Below are 21,263 nucleotides of genomic sequence, written 5' to 3'. Positions count from 1 at the left end.
ATTCTTATGCAAGATCATCGACCTGAAATGGCTCCTTCTGGCCTGCAAGATTGTTGATTCTGACTGAGCTCTTGTACAGTTGTGGTATTTTCAGTTTTGGTTTCATTAAATTCAGTGATTGATGATAACTGACTGTTCCTACGGCTGCTCCAGTACTTTCTGTCTGGGCTCTTTGGCCAGGGTCAGTGTTTCCCGCGGCCTCTGCCTCAGAGACAAGAAAATAAACTCAGGCCCAACACCCAGACTGCCTGCAGCCAAACAGTGCTGTGTGCAAACAGCGACCCCCAGAGACCTCAGGACCCCCGCAGAGACCCTGACCCCCAGAGACCTCAGGACCCCGACCCCCCCCAGAGACCCCGGACCCCCAGAGACCTCAGGACCCCCAAAGACCCCGACCCCCCCAAAGACCCCGACCCCCCCAGAGACCTCAGGACCCCCAGAGACCTCAGGACCCCCAAAGACCCCGAACCCCCAGAGATCTCCGGACCCCGACCCCCAAAGACCCCGACCCGCAAAGATCCCGGACCGGGAGCGCGCGCCCAGGCAGGGATCCCAGGCCCGCCCCCGGTGCGTCTCCTCCCCCGGCTGTCAGGGCGGGCCCAGGGCGGGTCGGGCCGGGCTGACGGTGTGAGTGTGTCCCGGGCCCAGAGCCTGGATGGCAGCGAGAGGGAGCGGGGGAGCGGCGGGAGCACGGAGCCGGCACCGGGAGGCCCACGCAGCGTCCCGCATGCTGCCCGCCGCCGACAACCAGCGGCTCTACGGCCTCCTGGGCCGCAACTGTGTGGTGAGTACCGCGGGCAGGGGGGCGGTGAGTACACGGGGAGAGGGTGGGGCTGTAGGTATACGGGGAGAGGGGAACTGTGGGTACTTGTGGGGAGGCGGGGCAGTGGGTACACGGCGGACGATAAGGGGCAGTGGGTACATGGAGGGAGGAGGGGTGGGGGCAGTGGGTACATGGGGGGAGGATAAGGGGCAGTGGGTACATGGGGGAGGATAGGGGGCAGTGGGTACATGGAGGGAGAAGGGGTGGGGGCAGTGGGTGCATGGGGGAGGGGGCAGTGGGTACATGGGTGAGGGGGTGGCTGTGGGTACATGGGGGGGGATGGGGAACTGTGGGTACACGGGGGGGATACACGGGGACGGGGGGTGCAGTGGGTACATGGGAGAGGATGGGGGCAGTGGGTACATGGGGGAGGAGGGGTGGGGGCAGTCGGTACATGGGGTGGGGGGGGCGCGCTGTGGGTACACGGAGTGAGGCGGGGGGGAGACTGTGGGTGCCCGGCGGGAAGGGGAGAGCAGTGGGTACATGGGGGGGCTGGGCAGTGATGTCTGGGGGGGAGACGGGTCAGACAGTTGTGCCCGGGGGAGGGCGGGGGTCTGTGGGTACACGAGGGGAGGTGGTGGGGGTAGTGGGTACACGAGGGGAGGGGGTGGGGGGTAGTGGGTACACGGGGAGAGTGGCGGGGGAGGCTGTTGGTACACGGGGGAAGGGGGGGGCAATGGGTGCCCGGGAGGTGGGGGGGCTGTGGGTGTCCAGGAGGAGGGGGGGCTGTGTGTACCCGGGGTGGGGGGGGGGGGGACCTGTAGGTACATGGGGGAGGACGGAGCAGTGGGTACACTGGGGGGGTGGCGAGAGGGGCTGTGGGTACACTGGGGGGGGGGTGGCCTGTGGGTACACGGGGAGGGCAGGAAGCAGTGGGTACACAGGGGGAGGAGAGGTGGGGGCAGTTGGTACACGGGATGATGGGGGCACTGGGTACACTGGGGGGCAGTGGGTACACGGGATGCGGGGGAGGGGGGCAGTGGTGCCTGGGGGAGAGGGGTCAGACAGTGATGCCCAGGGGTGGGGCAGTGGGTACACGGAGGGAGGGGGTCAGTGGGTACACAGGGAGGGGGCAGTGGATGCCGGGGAGGGGGCTGGGCAGTAATGTCTGGGGGGAGAGGCGTCAGACAGTGGTGCTGCGAGGCAGTGGGTACACGGGCTGACAAGTTTACAATGACCTCAAGTATATGCCGGGTACAATGAGGGGGGCCAGCCAGGAATGCGCTGGAGAATTTGGAAGAAATGCTTCCTGATATCATAGAATCATAGAATGGTTGCTGCACAGAAGGAGGCCATTTAACCCGTCGAGCACGTGCTGGCTCTCTGCAAGAGCACATCAGCTAGTCCCACTCCCCCACGTGTTTTCAGGTTCTTACACAATTCCCTCTTGAAAGCCATCATCATCCTTGAACAGCCTAGCTCTAATTTTAAGGTTTTGCCCCCTTGTTCTGGATTCCCCCACCAGAGGAAATAGTCTACTTTATCAAATCTTTTAATCATGTTAAACACTTCAATTAGATCACCCTTTAATCTTCTATTCTCGAGGGAATACAAGCCTAATCTATGCAGCTGCTCCTTATAATGTAACCCTTTTAGCCCTGGTATCATTCTGGTGAATCTGCGCTGCTCCCCCTCCTGAGGTGGGGTGTCCAGGACTGAGCACAGTATTCCACACGGGCTCTGACCAGAGCTTTGTACAACTGTAGTGTAACTTCCAGCCCTTTGTATTCCAGCCCCCTTGAGATAAAGGCCAACATTCCACGAGCCTGTTTTGGTACTTGTACCGGAGCTTTTAGTGAATTCTGTTCTTGGACCTCTAAACCTCTCTGCTCACCCACAGTTCCGAGCTTATCAACATTTAGAAAATACTCTGATCGATCTTTCTCAGCTCCAAAGTGGATGACCTCACACTTACCCACATTGAACTCCATCTGCCACAGTTTTGCCCACTCACTGAATCTAGCAATGTCCCTTTGCAACTTACTGCTCCCATCTACACTACTTACTGTGCAACCTAACTCAATGTTGTCAGAAAACTTGAATATATGGCTCCCTATACCTTCACCAAGTCACGAATAAATATCATGAAATTCTGAGGCCCACACACAGATCCCTGGTGGGGGGATGGGGGTGGGGGTGGGGGCGGCGGGGAAGGAACAGATCCCTGGTGGGGCAGGAGTGGGGGGAAAGGAACAGATCCCTGGTTTGGAGGGGTGACAGATCACTGGTTGTGGGGGGGTGGCGGGGAAGCACAGATCCCTGGGCGACACCACAAGGCACCCAATAGGAGCACAAACCCATTATCTGATTCCCGACCATGGTCGGATTGACCATGAAGCTATCAGTTTGTCATAAAAATATGCTCCCTGAAGGAAAGCTGCTGTCCTTACCCTTCGGGACTCCAGGCCCATACCAAAATGGTTGCCTCTTAGCTGCCACTCGGTTTTATTCCTCATTGCGGTTTGATGCAACTATCTGCAACTTGGGCATCGGATTTGAAGACACACCCAGCCTAGTCAATCCTGCAAAGTTCGTCCTACATCTGGGGACTTGTGCCAAAATTAGGAGAGCTGTCCCATAGACTAATCAAGCAACAGCCTGACGCAGTCATACTCACAGAGTCATACCTTTCAACCAATGTCCCAAGCTCCTCCATCACGATCCCTGGGTATGCCCTGTCCCAACGGCAGGACAGATCCACCAAGGGTGGCGGCACAATGGTATACAGTCAGGAGGGAGTGGCCCTGGGAGTCCTCAACATTAACTCTGGATCCCATGAACTCTGCCCTCCCTCAGCTGATCAATTAGTACTCCTCCATGTTAAACACCACTTGGAAGAAGCATTGAGGTTAGCAAGGGCACAGAATGTACCCTGGGTGGGGGACTTCAATGTCCATCGCCAAGAGTGACTCGGTAGCACCACTACTGACCGAGTCCTGAAAGACATAGTTGCCAGACTGGGCCTGCAGGTGGTGGGAGAACCAACACGAGAAAAAATCCTACTTGACCTCGTCCTCACCTGCCACAGATACATCTGTCCATGACAGTACTGGTAGGTGTGACTACTGCACAGTCCGTGTGGTGATGAAGCCCTGTCTTCACACTGAGAACACCCTCCATTGTGTTCTTTGGCACTACCAATAAATACAACCCATGCTAAATGGGATAGATTTAGAACTGATCGAGCAGTTTAAAACTGGGCATCCATGAGGCCCTGTGGGCTATCAGCAGCAGCAGGTTTATATAACAACAATCTGTGATGGAATACTCTCCACTTGCCTGGATGAGTGCAGCTAGAATAACACTCAAGAAGCTCAACACCATCCCGAAAAAAGCAGTCTGCTTTATTGCACTCCCATCCACCACCTTAAACATTCACTCCCTTCACCACCGGCGCACCGTGGCTGCAGTGTGCACCATCTACAAGATGCACTGCAGCAACTCGCCAAGGCTTCTTCGGCACCTCCCAAACCCGCGACCTCTACCACCTAGAAGGCGCATGGGAACACCATCACCTCCACGTTCCCCTCTAAGTCACACACCATCCTGACTTGGAAATATATCGCCGTTCCTTCATCGTCGCTGGGTCAAAGTCCTGGAACTCCCTCCCTAACAGCACTGTGGGAGCATCTTCACCACACGGACTGCAGCGGTTCAAGAAGGCAGCTCACCACCACCTTCTCAGGGCAGTTAGGGATGGGCAATAAATACCAGCAACACCCACATCCCAAGAACATTATAAAAAGACACTTGCATTTTCCACACCTCTCATCTGTGAACGAGTGAGGAAGTGAGCTAGTGAGAGAATCTGTGAAGGAGTGAGGGGGTGAGTGAGAGTCCGTGAGCAAGTGAGAGAGTCTGTGAGCAAGAGAGTGAGAGAGTCTGTGAGCAAGTGAGAGAGTCTGTGAGAGACTGAGAGAGCCTGTGAGCGAATGTGAGAGAGAGAGAGAGAGACTGTGAACGAGTGAGAGAGTGAGAGTCTGAACGTGTGAGAGAGTCTGAGCGTGTGAGAGTATGAGCGAGAGAGTATGAGCAAGGGAATGAGCGATTCTGTGAGCGAGAAAAAGAGTCTTTGAGTGAGTGAGTCTGAGGGAGTGAGTGAGTCTGAGGGAGTGAGTGAGTCTGTGAGGGAGTGAGAGAGTCTGTGAGTGAGTGAGGGAGTAAAAGAGTCTGATGGAGTAAGAGAGAGTCTGTGAGGGAGTGAGAGTCTGTGAGAGTGAGCGAGAGAGTGAGTGTGTGTGAGGGAGCGAGAGAGTCTGTGAGCGAGAGAGTGAGTGTGTGTGAGGGAGCGAGAGAGTCTGTGAGCGAGAGAGTGAGTGTGTGTGAGGGAGCGAGAGAGTCTGTGAGCGAGAGAGTGAGTGTGTGTGAGGGAGCGAGAGAGTCTGTGAGCGAGAGAGTGAGTGTGTGTGAGGGAGCGAGAGAGTCTGTGAGCGAGAGAGTGAGTGTGTGTGAGGGAGCGAGAGAGTCTGTGAGCGAGAGAGTGAGTGTGTGTGAGGGAGTGAGAGAGTCTGTGAGCGAGAGAGTGAGTGTGTGTGAGGGAGCGAGAGAGTCTGTGAGCGAGAGAGTGAGTGTGTGTGAGGGAGCGAGAGTCTGTGAGCGAGAGAGTGAGTGTGTGTGAGGGAGCGAGAGAGTCTGTGAGCGAGAGAGTGAGTGTGTGTGAGGGAGCGAGAGAGTCTGTGAGCGAGAGAGTGAGTGTGTGTGAGGGAGCGAGAGAGTCTGTGAGCGAGAGAGTGAGTGTGTGTGAGGGAGTGAGAGAGTCTGTGAGCGAGAGAGTGAGTGTGTGTGAGGGAGCGAGAGAGTCTGTGAGCGAGAGAGTGAGTGTGTGTGAGGGAGCGAGAGAGTCTGTGAGCGAGAGAGTGAGTGTGTGTGAGGGAGTGAGAGAGTCTGTGAGCGAGGGAGCGAGAGAGTCTGTGAGGGAGTGAGAGAGTCTGTGAGCGAGGGAGAGAGTCTGAGCGAGGGAATGAGGGAGAGAGACAGAGTCTGCGAGCGAGGGAGTGAGAGAGTCTGTGAGCGAGGGAGTGAGAGTCTGTGAGTGAGAGCGTGAGAGAGTGTGAGGGCGTGAGAGAGTCTGTGAGCGAGGGAGTGAGAGAGTCTGTGAGTGAGAGAGAGTCTGAGCGAGGGAATGAGGGAGTGAGAGAGTCTGCGAGCGAGGGAGTGAGAGAGTCTGTGAGCAAGGGAGTGAGAGAGTCTGTGGGCGAGGGAGTGAGAGAGTCTGTGAGTGAGAGAGAGTCTGAGCGAGGGAATGAGGGAGTGAGAGAGTCTGCGAGCGAGGGAGTGAGAGAGTCTGTAAGCAAGGGAGTGAGAGAGTCTGTGGGCGAGGGAGTGAAAGAGTCTGTGAGCGAGGGAATGAGGGAGAGAGAGTCTGCGAGGGAGTGAGAGAGTTTGCGAGCCAGGGAGCGAGAGTCTGCGAGGGAGGTTCAATATTCACGCAGCAAGCCCAGAGTAAACACTTACTCTCTCAGACTCAATCGCTCACTCCCTTAATCGTTCTCTCTCTCCCTCTCTCTCCCTCTCTCTCACTCCCTCACAGACTCACTCTCCCTCACTCCCTCCCCCACAGACTCACCTCCCTCACACTCCCTCCCTCCCTCACAGACTCGTTCTCTCCATCCCTCATCGACTCGCTCTCTCCCTCCCTCCCCCTCTCACTCGCTCTCTCACTCCCTCACTCGCTCACAGACTCAGCTTCCTCACAGACTCACCTGTCTCATCCTGCCCATTAATGGGGGTAGGTGAGTTCAGTAGGAGCTCTGCTCCTGATCTCTCTACTGTCCTGGGATTGGTGCTCGGAGCGCCTCTCACCTCAATTTCTTTCCATTTCTCCTCCACACACCAAATGTTGAGGATTATTAAACAAACACAGCCGCGGTACAGATAGAGAAAAGAGTCAGCAATTCACTCCCTGCTCCATTTAGCTCCCCTTTTAATGGCAGAGTCACCTGGAGAACAATAATTCTGGAGTGTAGGTTTGAGCTGCAGTTAATTAAAGCAGGAGGCAGGGAACCCCCCCTGCCCCCACCCCACTACTCTGCTTCCTGTCCGTTGGCCAATTCTGTATCCATGCTGCCACTGTCCCATTAATCACACGGGCTTTTCTTTTGCTAACAAGTCTGGTATGTAGCACTTTATCAAACTCCTTTTGAAAGTCCATATACATAACATCAACTGCACCACACACATCAACCCTCTCCGTTACTTTATCAAATAACTCAATCAAACAGTTAATAAAGCAGACGGGATCCTGGGCTTTATAAATAGAGGAATAGACATACAGAATGGTTCCAGGGATGAGGGATTAGAGTTGCGTGGAGAGACTGGATAAGCTGGGGTTGTTCTCCTTGGAGCAGACAAAGTTGAGAGGAGATTTGATGGAGGTGTTTAAAATCATGAAGGGTTTTGATGGAGTAACTAAAGAGAAACTGTTTCCAGTGGATGACGGGTCGACAATGAGAGGGCACAGATTTAAAGTGATTGGCAAAAGAACCAGAGGTGACATGAGGGAAAACCTTTTACGCAGCGAGTGGTTAGGATTTGGACTGCACTGCCTGAAAGGGCGGTGGAGGCAGATTCAATAGCAACCTTCAAAAGGGAATTGAATAAATACCTGAAGGAGAAAAAAATTGCAGGGATATGGGGAAAGAGAGGGGGGTGTGGAATTAACTGGATTGCTCTTCGAAAGAGCCGGTGCAGATTCGATGGACTGAATGGCCTCCTTCTGTGTTGTTTTATTCTATCATTCTAAGATAAGTTAGTCAAACACCATTTGCCGTTAACAAATCCATGCTGGCTTTCATTTATGAACCCATCCTATTCCAATGGCCAATTAATTTTGTTCTGGATTATTGTCTCTAAAAGGAATTTAAGATTTAAAAAAACCTCCTGTTCCTTTGTTTATCACAAGGGGTGAGTGAGGGAGAGATGGTGACATTATTTACAGGCAATTGGTAACTATTTGAGAAGGAGGAATATACAAGGAGCCGGGGAAAGAGCTGGGAGTTTGTAGGTGGTGCCAGTTAACCCCAGGCACAGTGGGCCGAATGGTCTCTTCCTGGGCTGTGACCTCTGTGAGGAGCTCAAAGGCATTCTTTTATTTTCATTTGCTATTGTCTCAGATTTCCTGTGACCTTTGCACTCTTACAGGAAATGCTGGCTTGCAAGCCAAGAATATTATTTGAAGATGACTGTTTAATTACTGCCGGACCTCCGGTGTTTCCCGGTGCTGTGGGCTGCAAATATATCGCCGTTCCTTTATCGTTGCTGGGTCAAAATCCAGGAACTCCCTCCCTGACAGCACTGTGGGAGTACCTTCACATTGAAACATAGAAACATAGAAAATAGGTGCAGGAGTAGGCCATTCAGCCCTTCTAGCCTGCACCACCATTCAATGAGTTCATAGCTGAACATGCAACTTCAGTACCTCCTTCCTGCTTTCTCGCCATACCCCTTGATCCCCCGAGTAGTAAGGACTTCATCTAACTCCCTTTTGAATATATTTAGTGAATTGGCCTCAACTACTTTCTGTGGTAGAAAATTCCACAGGTTCACCACTCTCTGGGTGAAGAAGTTTCTCCTCATCTCGGTCCTAAATGGCTTACCCCTTATCCTCAGACTGTGACCCCTGGTTCTGGACTTCCCCAACATTGGGAACATTCTTCCTGCATCTAACCTGTCTAAACCCGTCAGAATTTTAAACGTTTCTATGAGATCCCCTCTCATTCTTCTGAACTCCAGTGAATACAAGCCCATTTGATCCAGTCTTTCTTGATAGGTCAGTCCCACCATCCTGGGAATCAGTCTGGTGAATCTTCGCTGCACTCCCTCAATAGCAAGAATGTCCTTCCTCAAGTTAGGAGACCAAAACTGTACACAATACTCCAGGTGTGGCCTCACCAAGGCCCTGTACAACTGTAGCAACACCTCCCTGCCCCTGCATTCAAATCCCCTCGCTATGAAGGCCAACATGCCATTTGCTTTCTTAACCGCCTGCTGTACCTGCATGCCAACCTTCAATGACTGATATACCATGACACCCAGGTCTCGTTGCACCTCCCCTTTTCCTAATCTGTCACCATTCAGATAATAGTCTGTCTCTCTGTTTTTACCACCAAAGTGGATAACCTCACATTTATCCACATTATACTTCATCTGCCATGCATTTGCCCACTCACCTAACCTATCCAAGTCACTCTACAGCCTCATAGCATCCTCCTCGCAGCTCACACTGCCACCCAACTTAGTGTCATCCGCAAATTTGGAGATACTACATTTAATCCCCTCGTCTAAATCATTAATGTACAATGTAAACAGCTGGGGCCCCAGCACAGAACCTTGCGGTACCCCACTAGTCACTGCCTGCATTCTGAAAAGTCCCCATTTACTCCTACTCTTTGCTTCCTGTCTGACAACCAGTTCTCAATCCACATCAGCACACTACCGCCAATCCCATGTGCTTTAACTTTGCACATTAATCTCTTGTGTGGGACCTTGTCGAAAGCCTTCTGAAAGTCCAAATATACCACATCAACTGGTTCTACCTTGTCCACTTTACTGGAAACAGCCTCAAAAAATTCCAGAAGGTTTGTCAAACATGATTTCCCTTTCACAAATCCATGCTGACTTGGACCTATCATGTCACCATTTTCCAAATGCACTGCTATGACATCCTTAATAATTGATTCCATCATTTTACCCACTACTGAGGTCAGGCTGACCGGTCTATAATTCCCTGTTTTCTCTCTCCCTCCTTTTTTTAAAAAGTGGGGTTACATTGGCTACCCTCCACTCGATAGGAACTGATTCAGAGTCAATGGAATGTTGGAAAATGACTGTCAATGCATCCGCTATTTCCAAGACCACCTCCTTAATTACTCTGGGATGCAGTCCATCAGGCCCTGGGGATTTATCGGCCTTCAATCCCATCAATTTCCCCAACACAATTTCCCGACTAATAAAGATTTCCCTCAGTTCCTCCTCCTTACTAGACCTTCTGACCCCTTTTATATCCGGAAGGTTGTTGGTGTCCTCCTTCGTGAATACCGAACCAAAGTACTTGTTCAATTGGTCTGCCATTTCTTTGTTCCCCGTTATGACTTCCCCTGATTCACCACACGGACTGCAACGGTTCAAGAAGGCGGCTCACCACCACCTTCTCAAGGGCAATTAAGGATGGGCAATAAATGCCAGCCTTGCCAGCGACGTCCACATCCCAGGAATGACTAAAACAAAAGGCTTCCTCTCCCAGTTTAAGTCGAGTTTCCATTCCTCAGCTTCTCACTGACACATGACTGAGCGCCAGAAATGTTGTGTCTTTGGGCTGAGCGTGTTTGTTCTTACTGCAGTGCAGGCTGTTGCTGCAAGATTAAATACAACCTGTGAAACCTGCGGCCCTGGATATCGTGTCTGTGAGCTTTGTGGGATTAATCTTTCCAACCTTGCTCAGCTGCTAAGTGTGCAGTGATTGGCTGTCGGTGAGTGGTTGTTACAGTAATGGAGAGAATGAGTGAGAAGCAGAAACAATTGGGGCCCAAAGTCCTTGCGTCCCACACCGGCGTGAATCCCGCATCACGCAGCGAGAGTGTGGCGGTATGGAGGTCAGCGTGGGGAAGTGTGAGGTCATCCATTTAGCCTCGGAGAAAGAAAGAGCAGAGTATTTTCTAAATGGCCAGAAGCTTGGAACTGTGGAGGAGCAGTGAGATTTCGGGGTCCGAGTACAGAAATCACTAAAAGCCAGTGGACAGGCACAAAAAATAATCAAAAGGCTAATGGAAGTCTTTATCACAAGGGCTGGAATGCAGAGGGGAGCAAGCTATGTTACAGTTGTATAAATCTCTGCTCAGACCCCCCCTGCAGTAACTGGGTTCAGTTCTGGGCCCCGCCCCTCAGGGAGGATATATCGGCCTCGGAGGGGGAGCAGCACAGATTCACCAGAATGATACTGGGGCTAAAAGGGTTAAATTATGAGGACAGGTTGTGCAGGCTAGGCTTGTGTTCCCTCAAGTATAGCGGATTAAGGGGTGATCTAATCGAGGTAGGAGTTGATAGGGTAGATAGAGAGAAACTATTTCCTCTGAAAGAAAGACTTGCATTTATATAGCGGCATTCACGACCATCGGACGTCTCAAAGCGCTTTACAGCCAATTAAGTACTTTTTGAAGTGTAGTCACTGTTGTAATATAGGAAACATGGCAGACAATTTGCACACAGCAAGCTCCCACTGGTGTGCAATGGCCACCCCACGTTAAAAGAATCCATGCACAGACATCTTCCACTCTTCAGTATGTAGTTCAGGACCTAGAATGTCAGGTCCCTCATTGAAACATCTGTGAATGCATCCCTTTTTGATGTGGAAGCAAGTCATCCTCAATACGAGGGACCGCATAATACTAATACCCACATACATAATGACCAGATAGTCTGTTTTTTTCTTATGTTGATTGAGGGATAAATATTGGCCAGGACACCGGGGACAACTCCACTGCTCTTCTTCAAAATAGTGCCATGGGATCTTTTACGTCCACTTGAGAGAGCAGACGGAACCTCGGTTTAACATCTCATCCAAAGGCGGATGGGAGAGTCCAGAATAACAATAACTTGTATTTATATAGCTCCTTTAACGCAGTAAAACGTCCCAAGGCGCTTCACAGGAACGTAATCAGAAAAAATTGACACCGACCCACATAAGGAGATATTAGGACAGATGACCAAAAGTTTGGTCAACGAGGTAGGTTTTAAGGAACGTCTTAATGAAGCAGAGAGAGGTAGAGAGGTTTAGGGAGGGTATCCAGAGCTTAGGGCCTCGGCAGCTGAAGGCATGGTCACCAATGGTGCAGCGATTAAAATCGGGGATGCTCAAGAGGGCAGAAGTGGAGGAGATTACAAAGATAGGGAGGGTCGAGGCCATGGAGGGATTTGAAAACAACAATGAGAATTTTAAAATCGAGGCGTTGCTTAACCGGGAGCCAATGTAGGTCAGCGAGCACAGGAATGATGGGTGAGCGGGACTTGGTGCTAGTTAGGACATGGGCAGCTGAGTTTTGGATAAGCTTAAGTTTATGGAGGGTGGTGGTTTGGAGGTTGGAAAAGTCAAGTCTAGAGGTAACAAAGGCACGGATGAGGGGACATAATCTTAAAATTAGAGCAAAGCTGGGGGTGTATATACACAAATCTTTGAAGGGGACAGGACAGGTTGAGAAGGCTATTATAGAAAGCATATGGGATCCTCGCATTCATAAATAGAGGCATAGAGTGCAAAAGCAAGGAAGTTACGCTCAGCCTTTATAAAACAGCTGGAGTATTGTTTCCGATTCTGGGCACCGCACTTTAGGAATGATGTTTAGGCCTTAGAGAGGGTGCAGAGGAGATTTACTAGATTGGCACTAGGGATAAGGGACTTTATTTATATGGAGAGATTGGGTAGCATTGCTGGTTAAAGAGGAGATTAATGCAATAGTTAGGAAAGACATTAGCTTGGATGATGTGGAATCTATATGGGTAGAGCTGCAGAACACCAAAGGGCAAAAAACGTTAGTAGGAGTTGTGTACAGACCTCCAAACAGTAATAGGGATGTTGGGGAGGGCATCAAACAGGAAATTAGGGGTGCATGCAATAAAGGTGTAGCAGTTATAATGGGTGACTTTAATATGCACATAGATTGGGCTAGCCAAACTGGAAGCAATACGGTGGAGGAGGATTTCCTGGAGTGCATAAGGGATGGTTTTCTAGACCAATATGTTGAGGAACCAACTAGGGGGGAGGCCATCTTGGACTGGGTGTTGTGGAATGAGAGAGGATTAATTAGCAATCTCATTGTGCGAGGCCCCTTGGGGAAGAGTGACCATAATATGGTGGAATTCTGCATTAGGATGGAGAATGAAACAGTAATTTCAGAGACCATGGTCCAGAACTTAAAGAAGGGTAACTTTGAAGGTATGAGGCGTGAATTGGCTAGGATAGATTGGCGAATGATACTTAGGGGGTTGACTGTGGATGGGCAATGGCAGACATTTAGAGACCGCATGGATGAATTACAACAATTGTACATTCCTGTCTGGCGTAAAAATAAAAAAGGGAAGGTGGCTCAACCGTGGCTATCTAGGGAAATCAGGGATAGTATTAAAGCCAAAGAAGTGGCATACAAATTGGCCAGAAATAGCAGCGAACCTGGGGACTGGGAGAAATTTAGAACTCAGCAGAGGAGGACAAAGGGTTTGATTAGGGCAGGGAAAATGGAGTACGAGAAGAAGCTTGCAGGGAACATTAAGGCGGATTGCAAAAGTTTCTATAGGTATGTAAAGAGAAAAAGGTTGGTGAAGACAAACGTAGGTCCCCTGCAGTCAGAATCAGGGGAAGTCATAACGGGGAACAAAGAAATGGCAGACCAATTGAACAAGTACTTTGGTTCGGTATTCACTAAGGAGGATACAAACAACCTTCCGGATATAAAAGGGGTCAGAGGGTCTAGTAAGGAGGGGGAACTGAGGGAAATCTTTATCAGTCGGGAAATTGTGTTGGGGAAATTGATGGGATTGAAGGCCGATAAATCCCCAGGGCCTGATGGACTGCATCCTAGAGTACTTAAGGAGGTGGCCTTGGAAATAGCGGATGCATTGACAGTCATTTTCCAACATTCCATTGACTCTGGATCAGTTCCTATGGAGTGGAGGGTAGCCAATGTAACCCCACTTTTTAAAAAAGGAGGGAGAGAGAAAACAGGGAATTATAGACCGGTCAGCCTGACCTCAGTAGTGGGTAAAATGATGGAATCAATTATTACGGATGTCATAGCAGTGCATCTGGAAAATGGTGACATGATAGGTCCAAGTCAGCATGGATTTGTGAAAGGGAAATCATGCTTGACAAATCTTCTGGAATTTTTTGAGGATGTTTCCAGTAAAGTGGACAAAGGAGAACCAGTTGATGTGGTATATTTGGACTTTCAGAAGGCTTTCGACAAGGTCCCACACAAGAGATTAATGTGCAAAGTTAAAGCACATGAGATTGGGGGTAGTGTGCTGACGTGGATTGAGAACTGGTTGTCAGACAGGAAGCAAAGAGTAGGAGTAAACGGGTACTTTTCAGAATGGCAGGCAGTGACTAGTGGAGTGCCGCAAGGTTCTGTGCTGGGGCCCCAGCTGTTTACATTGTACATTAATGATTTAGACGAGGGGATTAAATGCAGTATCTCCAAATTTGCGGATGATACTAAGTTGGGTGGCAGTGTGAGCTGCGAGGAGGATGCTATTAGGCTGCAGAGTGACTTGGATAGGTTAGGTGAGTGGGCAAATGCATGGCAGATGAAGTATAATGTGGATAAATGTGAGGTTATCCACTTTGGTGGTAAAAACAGAGAGACAGACTATTATCTGAATGGTGACAGATTAGGAAATGGGAAGGTGCAACGAGACCTGGGTGTCATGGTACATCAGTCATTGAAGGTTAGCATGCAGGTACAGCAGGCGGTTAAGAAAGCAAATGGCATGTTGGCCTTCATAGCGAGGGGATTTGAATACAGGGGCAGGGAGGTGTTGCTACAGTTGTACAGGGCCTTGGTGAGGCCACACCTGGAGTATTGTGTACAGTTTTGGTCTCCTAACTTGAGGAAGGACATTCTTGCTATTGAGGGAGTGCAGCGAAGGTTCACCAGACTGATTCCCGGGATGGCGGGACTGACCTATCAAGAAAGATTGGATCAATTGGCTTGTATTCACTGGAGTTCAGAAGAATGAGAGGGGACCTCATAGAAACGTTTAAAATTCTGACGGGTTTAGACAGGTTAGATGCAGAAAGAATGTTCCCAATGTTGGGGAAGTCCAGAACCAGGGGTCACAGTCTGAGGATAAGGGGTAAGCCATTTAGGACCGAGATGAGGAGAAACTTCTTCACCCAGAGAGTGGTGAACCTGTGGAATTCTCTACCACAGAAAGTAGTTAAGGCCAATTCACTAAATATATTCAAAAGGGAGTTAGATGAAGTCCTTACTACTCGGGGGATCAAGGGTTATGGCGAGAAAGCAGGAAGGGGGTACTGAAGTTTCATGTTCAGCCATGAACTCATTGAATGGCGGTGCAGGCTAGAAGGGCTGAATGGCCTGCTCCTGCACCTATTTTCTATGTTTCTATGTTTCTATGTAAGCTGGGGTTGTTCTCCTTAGAGCAGAGAAGATTAAGGGGAGATTTAATAGAGGCGTTCATAATCATGAACCGGTTTGATAAAGTAAGGAGCTTTCCACTGGCAGAAGGGTCAGTAACAGAGGACACATATTTAAGGTAATTGGCAAAAGAACCAGAGAATCATAGAATCTTTTGGCACAGGAGGAGGCCATTCGGCCCGCTGTGCCTGTGCTGGCTCTGTGAAAGAGCGATCCAATTAGTCCCCACTCTCCTGTGAATTTTTCTACTTCAAGTACATGCCCAATTGCCTTTTAAATCTGTGTCCTCTGGTTACCCACCCACTTGGCAGAGGAAACAGTTTCTCTCTACTTTCTCCATCAAAACCCCATAGAAGTTAAATATCTCTGAGGGAATTCACCATGCAGGCAACACATATGACTAAAATTACTGACAAACAAAGAACTAGACCAGCAGTGGAAAACATTTCAAACAGCGATCAATAGTCAGGAGAAATATATCCCACTAACGAGCAAGAACAAACTAGTCAGTAACCACACCATCGTTAAATAGAGATAAAGGCAGACACTAAGTATATAGACAACAAAAAAGGTTAGGAAAAACTCAACAAAACAATGAAAAAGACAAAGAGAAATTGCCTGTCTGTGTGTGTGTGAGAGAGTGTCTCTGAGTGTCTCTGTATGTGAGGGTGTGTGTGCGTGTGTGGGTGTGTGTGGGCGCGCATGCGAGTGTGTGTGTAGGTGTAGGTGTGTGTGAGTGTCTCTGAATACGTGTGAGTGAGCGTGCGTGTGTGACCGAGCGTGTGTGTGTGTGAGCGTGCATGCGTGTGATCGTGTGTCTGAGTGTGAGCGTGTGTGTGTGTGTATCTGAGCATGCGTGTGCGTGTGTGAGCGTGTGTTCAAATGAGAAGCAGCGTGGAGCCCGGCCCGGCATTCAGTGCGGCGGCCCCATCCTGCAAGGACCATCAGTAGATCGGGGCCTTCAAAGGAGGAGCAACATGGAGGCACACCACTTCAAGGTGCAACGCGAGTCGGCACAGGAGGGTGACGGTTGTGAAGAGGGCGACTGGATTGGACAGCGCCATAACCCAGATCGGTGATTGGAGCGTGGGCAGGTACTGCAGGAGTGGCGAGGTTGGGGATGAAGGAGCGGCGAGTGATCGTGGAGCAACGTGATCGGGGCCCAGGTGAGGCGTGAGAAGAGGTGAGGGCCCAGGGGCAGCATGGGTCAGCCCACACTGCAATATGTGTGCGCACTAGGTCCGTGTAGCAGAGCTGGTCTCCAGTCGTCTTGGTTAATGCTTGCCCCTGGACCAAGACCTAGCTCTGTCAAGCCCGTGTGGTGGCTGGTGTGCAACTGCCACAACACGTTAAAAAAAATCCATGCAAAGGCATCTTCCACCCTTCAACATGTAGTTCGAGATCTGGAATATTAGGTCCTTCATTAAAACACCTGTGAACTCATCCCTTTTTGGTGTGGAAGCAAGTCATCCTCGATACGAGGGACTGCCTATGATGATGATGTGTGTATTTGTGTGAGAGAGTGTGTGTGTGTGAGTGTCTTGGAGTGTATGAGAGGGTGAGTATATCTGTGAGGATGAGTGTGTGTGTCTGAGTGTCTCTGAGGGTGTGTGTGAATATCTCTGGAGTGTATGTGTGAGTGTGTGTGTATGAGAGTCTGAATGTCTGTGCGAAAGTGTATGTACGTGCGTGAGGGAGTGTGTGTGAGTGTCGGAGTGTGTGTGTGAGGGAGTCTGAGTGTATCTATGTGTGTGAGGGAGTGTGTATCTGAGTGTCTCGAAGTGTATGTTCGTATCTGAGTGAGTGAGTGTCTGCGTGTCTCTAAGTGTATGTGTATGCGTGAGTGACTGAGTGTATATGTATGTGTGAGAGTATGTGTGTCTGTGTGAGTATCTCGGAGTGTATGTGTGTGTGTGTGTCTCTGAGGATATGTGGGTGAGAGTGTGTGTATGTATGAGTGTCTGAGTGACTCGGAGTGTAAGTGCGTGTCTCTGAGTATAAGTGTATGTATGAGAGTGTATGTATGTGTGAGTGTCTCAATGTCTTGGAATGTATGTGTGTGTGCTTGGAGATGCCACTCCATCAAGTACAGACCTGCCATCCCCACACTGAATTGCCCCACCCATAAACTGCCATGTCCATGGACCAAGCAGGAACGTACTCGGCACCGGGCCAGGGCAGATTACAAGTATTACACAAACAAGTTTAACCAGTTACAAACCTCCAGCCACCAACGTCCCCAGAACAGCATCAAACTTTGTACAATCCCCAAAGCTGCTTTAATTTGTCTCCCCAGTCTCTGTTTTGCCCTCCTATGATTTCTCCTTGTGCATAGACACTGACTCTCACTGGGGTACAGTTCCACAGGCACTGACTCTCACTGGGGTACAGTTCCACACACACTGACTCTCACTGGGGTACAGTTCCACACACACTGACTCTCACTGGGATACAGTTCCACACACACTGACTCTCACTGGGGTACAGTTTCACAGGCACTGACTCTCACTGGGGTTGTCCTATAAGGAAAGGTTGAGTAGATTGAGCCTATACCCTCTGGAGTTTGGAAGAATGAGAGGTGATCTCATTGAAATGTTTAACATTGTTAGAGAGCTTGACAGGGTAGATGCTGAGAGGTTATTTCCCCTGGCTGGAGAGTCTAGAACTAGGGAGCATAGTCTCAGGATAAGGGGTCGGCCAGTTCGGACTGAGACGAGGAAGTTCTTCACTCAGAGGGATGTAAATCTTTGGAATTCTCTGCCTGAGAAGGCTGTGGATGCTCAGTTGTTGAGTATATTTAAGGCTGAGATCGATAGATTTTGGGATTCGAGGGGAAATCAAGGATATGGGGATCGGACAGGAAAGTAAAGGTCAAAGATCAACCAAAATCTTATTTAATGGTGGATCAGGTTCGAGGGGCCGTATGGCCTACTCCTGCTCCTATTTCCTATGTTCTTATGTTCGTAAAGGTTATGGACCCCAGGTGGGTAGATGGAGTTAAGATACAGATCAGCCATGGTCTAATTGAGTGTCAGAACAGGTTCGAGGCTGAATGGTCTCCTCCTGTTCCTCTAAGGATCCCCCCAGCCCTAGCCCTGACCTCACATCTTTCTCCAATTTCTCTCCGATCTCCCCTCATAACCTTTCTGAGCTCATCCTGTCCATGAGACCCTCTTGACCCTATTCCCACCAAACTGCTGACCACCCAACTTCCTTTCCTGGCTTCTATGTTAGCTGACATTGTTGACGGTTCTCTCTCCTCAGGTACTGTCCCCCTCTCCTTCAAATCTGCCGTCATCACCCCTCTCAAAAAACAACCCCCTCGACCCCTCCGTCCTTGCAAACTAACGCCCCATCTCCAACCTCCCTTCCCTCTCCAATGTCCTTGAACGTGTTGTCGCCTCCCAAATCCGTGCCCATCTTTCCCGCAATTCCGTGTTTGAATCCCTCCAATCAGGTTTCCACCCCTGCCACAGTACCGAAACGGCTCTCATCAAAGTCACAAATGACATCCTTTGTGACTGTGATAAAGGCAAACTATTCCTCCTTGTCCTTCTTGACTTGTCTACAGCCTGTGACACGTTGACTATTCTATCCTTCTCCAACGCCTCTCCACCATCCTCCAGCTGGGTGGGACTGCACTCGCCTGGTTCCATTCTTATCGATCTAATCGTAGTCAGAGAATCACCTGCAATGGCTTCTTTTCCCGCTCCCGCATCGTTACCTCTGGTGTCCCCCAAGGATCTATCCTTGGCATCCTCCTATTTCTCATCTACATGATGCCCCTTGATGACAGCATCTGAAAACACAATGTCAGTTTCCACATGTACGCTAATGACACCCAGCTTTACCTCACTACCACTTCTTCTGACCTCTTCACGGTCTCTAAATTGTCAGACCGCTTGTCCGACATTCAATTCTGGATGAGCAGAAATTTTCTCCATTGAATATTGGGAAGACCGAAACCATTATTTTTGGTCCCCGCCACAAACTCCGTTCCTTAGACACTGACTCCATCCCTCTCTCCAACTTCTGTCTGAGGCTGAACCACCTTGGTTCTGTTTGCAACCTTGGTGTCATATTTGACCCTGAAATGAGCTTCCTACCACATATCCACAGCATGACAAGGACTGCCTATTTCCACCTCCGTAACATCACCCGTCTCCGCCTCTGCCTCGGCTCATCTGCTGCTAAATCCCTCATCCATGCCTTTGTTACCTCTAGACGTGACTATTCCAACGTACTCCTGGCTGGCCTCCCACATTCTACCCTTCACCACGTGTCAAATCCAAGAAAAATGTAGGGAGCAGCATCAACCTCTGTACATGGCCGCCTTTGACCTCACAAAGACCTTCGACACTGTCAACCGTGAGGGATTATGCAGTGTCCTCCTCAAATTCGCCTGCTTCACAATGACATGCAGGCCACAGACCCAATACACGTGCGGACTGGAGTCGAGCAAGGTTGCGTCCTCGCACCAAAGCTCTTCTCGATCTTCCTTACTACAATGCTCCATCTCACCCTCAATAAGCTCCCCGCTGGAGTGGAGCTAATCTACAGAACAAACAGGAAATTATTCAACCTCAGTCATCTCCAGTCCAGATCCAAGGTTGTCCCATCCTTTGTGCGGATACTGAGCATGTGGACCAACTATATCCATGGCTGGCAGGACCGATGGGTGGTTTTAAAAACCAATTCTCTGAGTTACTATAAAATTGAGGATGAAACAGAGTACGATTTTGGGGATCACTCTGCCTGAGCAAGGCTGACATTACTTCACTCTGTGGAGCTGCTCAGACTTCTTGAGTTAAGGGTGTGACAGTTTGTACTGATACTCGCAGGATAGGCGAGGTCGGGGCGAAGGAGCGGCAAGAGTTCATGGTGCAATGTGATCGGGGCCCAGGAGAGGTGAGGGCCCCGGGGCAGCATGGGTCAGCTTACACTGCGATATGTGTGCGCACTAGGTCCGTGCAGCAGAGCTGGTCTCCAGTCATCTTGGTTAATCCTTGCCACTGGACCAAGATCTAGCTCTGTCAAGCCCGTGTGATGGCTGGTGTGCAACTGCCACCGCACGTTAAAAAAAAACAACACAGGCATCTTCCACTCTTCAACATGTAGTTTGGGATCTGGGATATTAGGTCCTTCATTGAAACACCTGTGAACTCATCCCTTTGTGGCGTGGAAGCAAGTCATCCTCGTTTCAAGGGACTGCCTATAATGATGATAATGATTGAATTACAGTATGCAGATGACGCATGCGTTTGCGCACACTCGGAGGTCGAACTCCAAACCATCATTAACACCTTCACTGAAGCGTACAAGAGTATGGGCCTTACATTAAACATCCATAAGACAAAGGTCCTCTACCAACCTGCCCCCACTATGTAATACTGCCCCCCCCCCCCCCCCCCGCCCGATTATCAAGATCCACGACGAGGCCTTGGACAAAGTGGACCATTTTCAATACCTTGGGAGCCTACTGTCAACAAGGGCAGACGTTGATGACGAAGTCCAACACTGCCTCCAGTGTGCCAGTGCAGCCTTCGGTCGCCTGAGGAAGGGAGTGTTTGAAGACCAGGATCTCAAACCCGGCACCAAGCTCATGGTCTACAGAGCAGTAGTGATACCTGCCTTCCTATATGGTTCAGAGACATGGACTATGTACAACAGGCACCTCAAAGCACTGAAGAAATACCACCAATGCTGCCTCCACAAGCTCCTGCAAATCCATTAGCAGGATAGGCGCACCAACGGCAGTGTCCTCGCTCAGGCCAGCATCGAAGAATTGACCACACTCGATCAGCTCTGATGGATGGGCCACATCGTCCGCATGCCCGATACTAGACTCCCAAAACAAGCGCTCAACTCAGAGCTCCGACACGGTAAGCGAGTCCCAGGTGGGCAGAGGAAACACTTCAAGGACACCCTCAAAGCCTCCTTGAAAAAGTGCAACATCCCCACCGACACCTGGGAATCCCTGCCCCGTGACCGCTCAAAGTGGAGGACAAGCATCCAGGAAGGCGCCGAACACTTCGAGTCTCTTCGCGGGAGCACGCAGAAGCCAAGCACAAACAGCGGAAGCAGTGCACGACAACCCAAGCACCCCACCCACCCGTCCCTTCAACCACCATCTGCCTCACCTGTGACAGAGATTGTAGATCCTGCATTGGTCTCACCTGTCACCTGAGAACTTATTAATGTGCAAGCAAGTCATCCTCGACTCCGAGAGACTGTCTAAGAGGAGACCCGATGTAACCTAGAGGTGATCCAAAACTCGACTGCCCGTGTCCTAA

General features: G+C 50.2%; 1 protein-coding gene across 1 annotated transcript in view; it reads left to right on the top strand.

Moving 5' to 3' along the window:
- Positions 1–396: 396 nt before the first annotated feature.
- LOC139250516 (actin nucleation-promoting factor WAS-like) overlaps positions 397–21,263 on the top strand; it is a 115,815-nt gene continuing 94,948 nt past the window's right edge. The window contains exon 1 of the mRNA XM_070872890.1: positions 397–784. Coding sequence (XP_070728991.1) covers positions 656–784 — 129 coding nt within the window. The 5' untranslated portion in view covers positions 397–655. The remainder of the gene's footprint in view (positions 785–21,263) is intronic.

Source organism: Pristiophorus japonicus, unplaced genomic scaffold (genome assembly GCF_044704955.1).
Source record: "Pristiophorus japonicus isolate sPriJap1 unplaced genomic scaffold, sPriJap1.hap1 HAP1_SCAFFOLD_384, whole genome shotgun sequence".
In the NCBI taxonomy this organism is placed as follows: Eukaryota; Metazoa; Chordata; class Chondrichthyes; family Pristiophoridae; genus Pristiophorus; species Pristiophorus japonicus.
The sequence above is the reverse complement of the archived record's forward strand: the minus strand, read 5'-3'. Positions and strand labels throughout refer to the sequence as shown.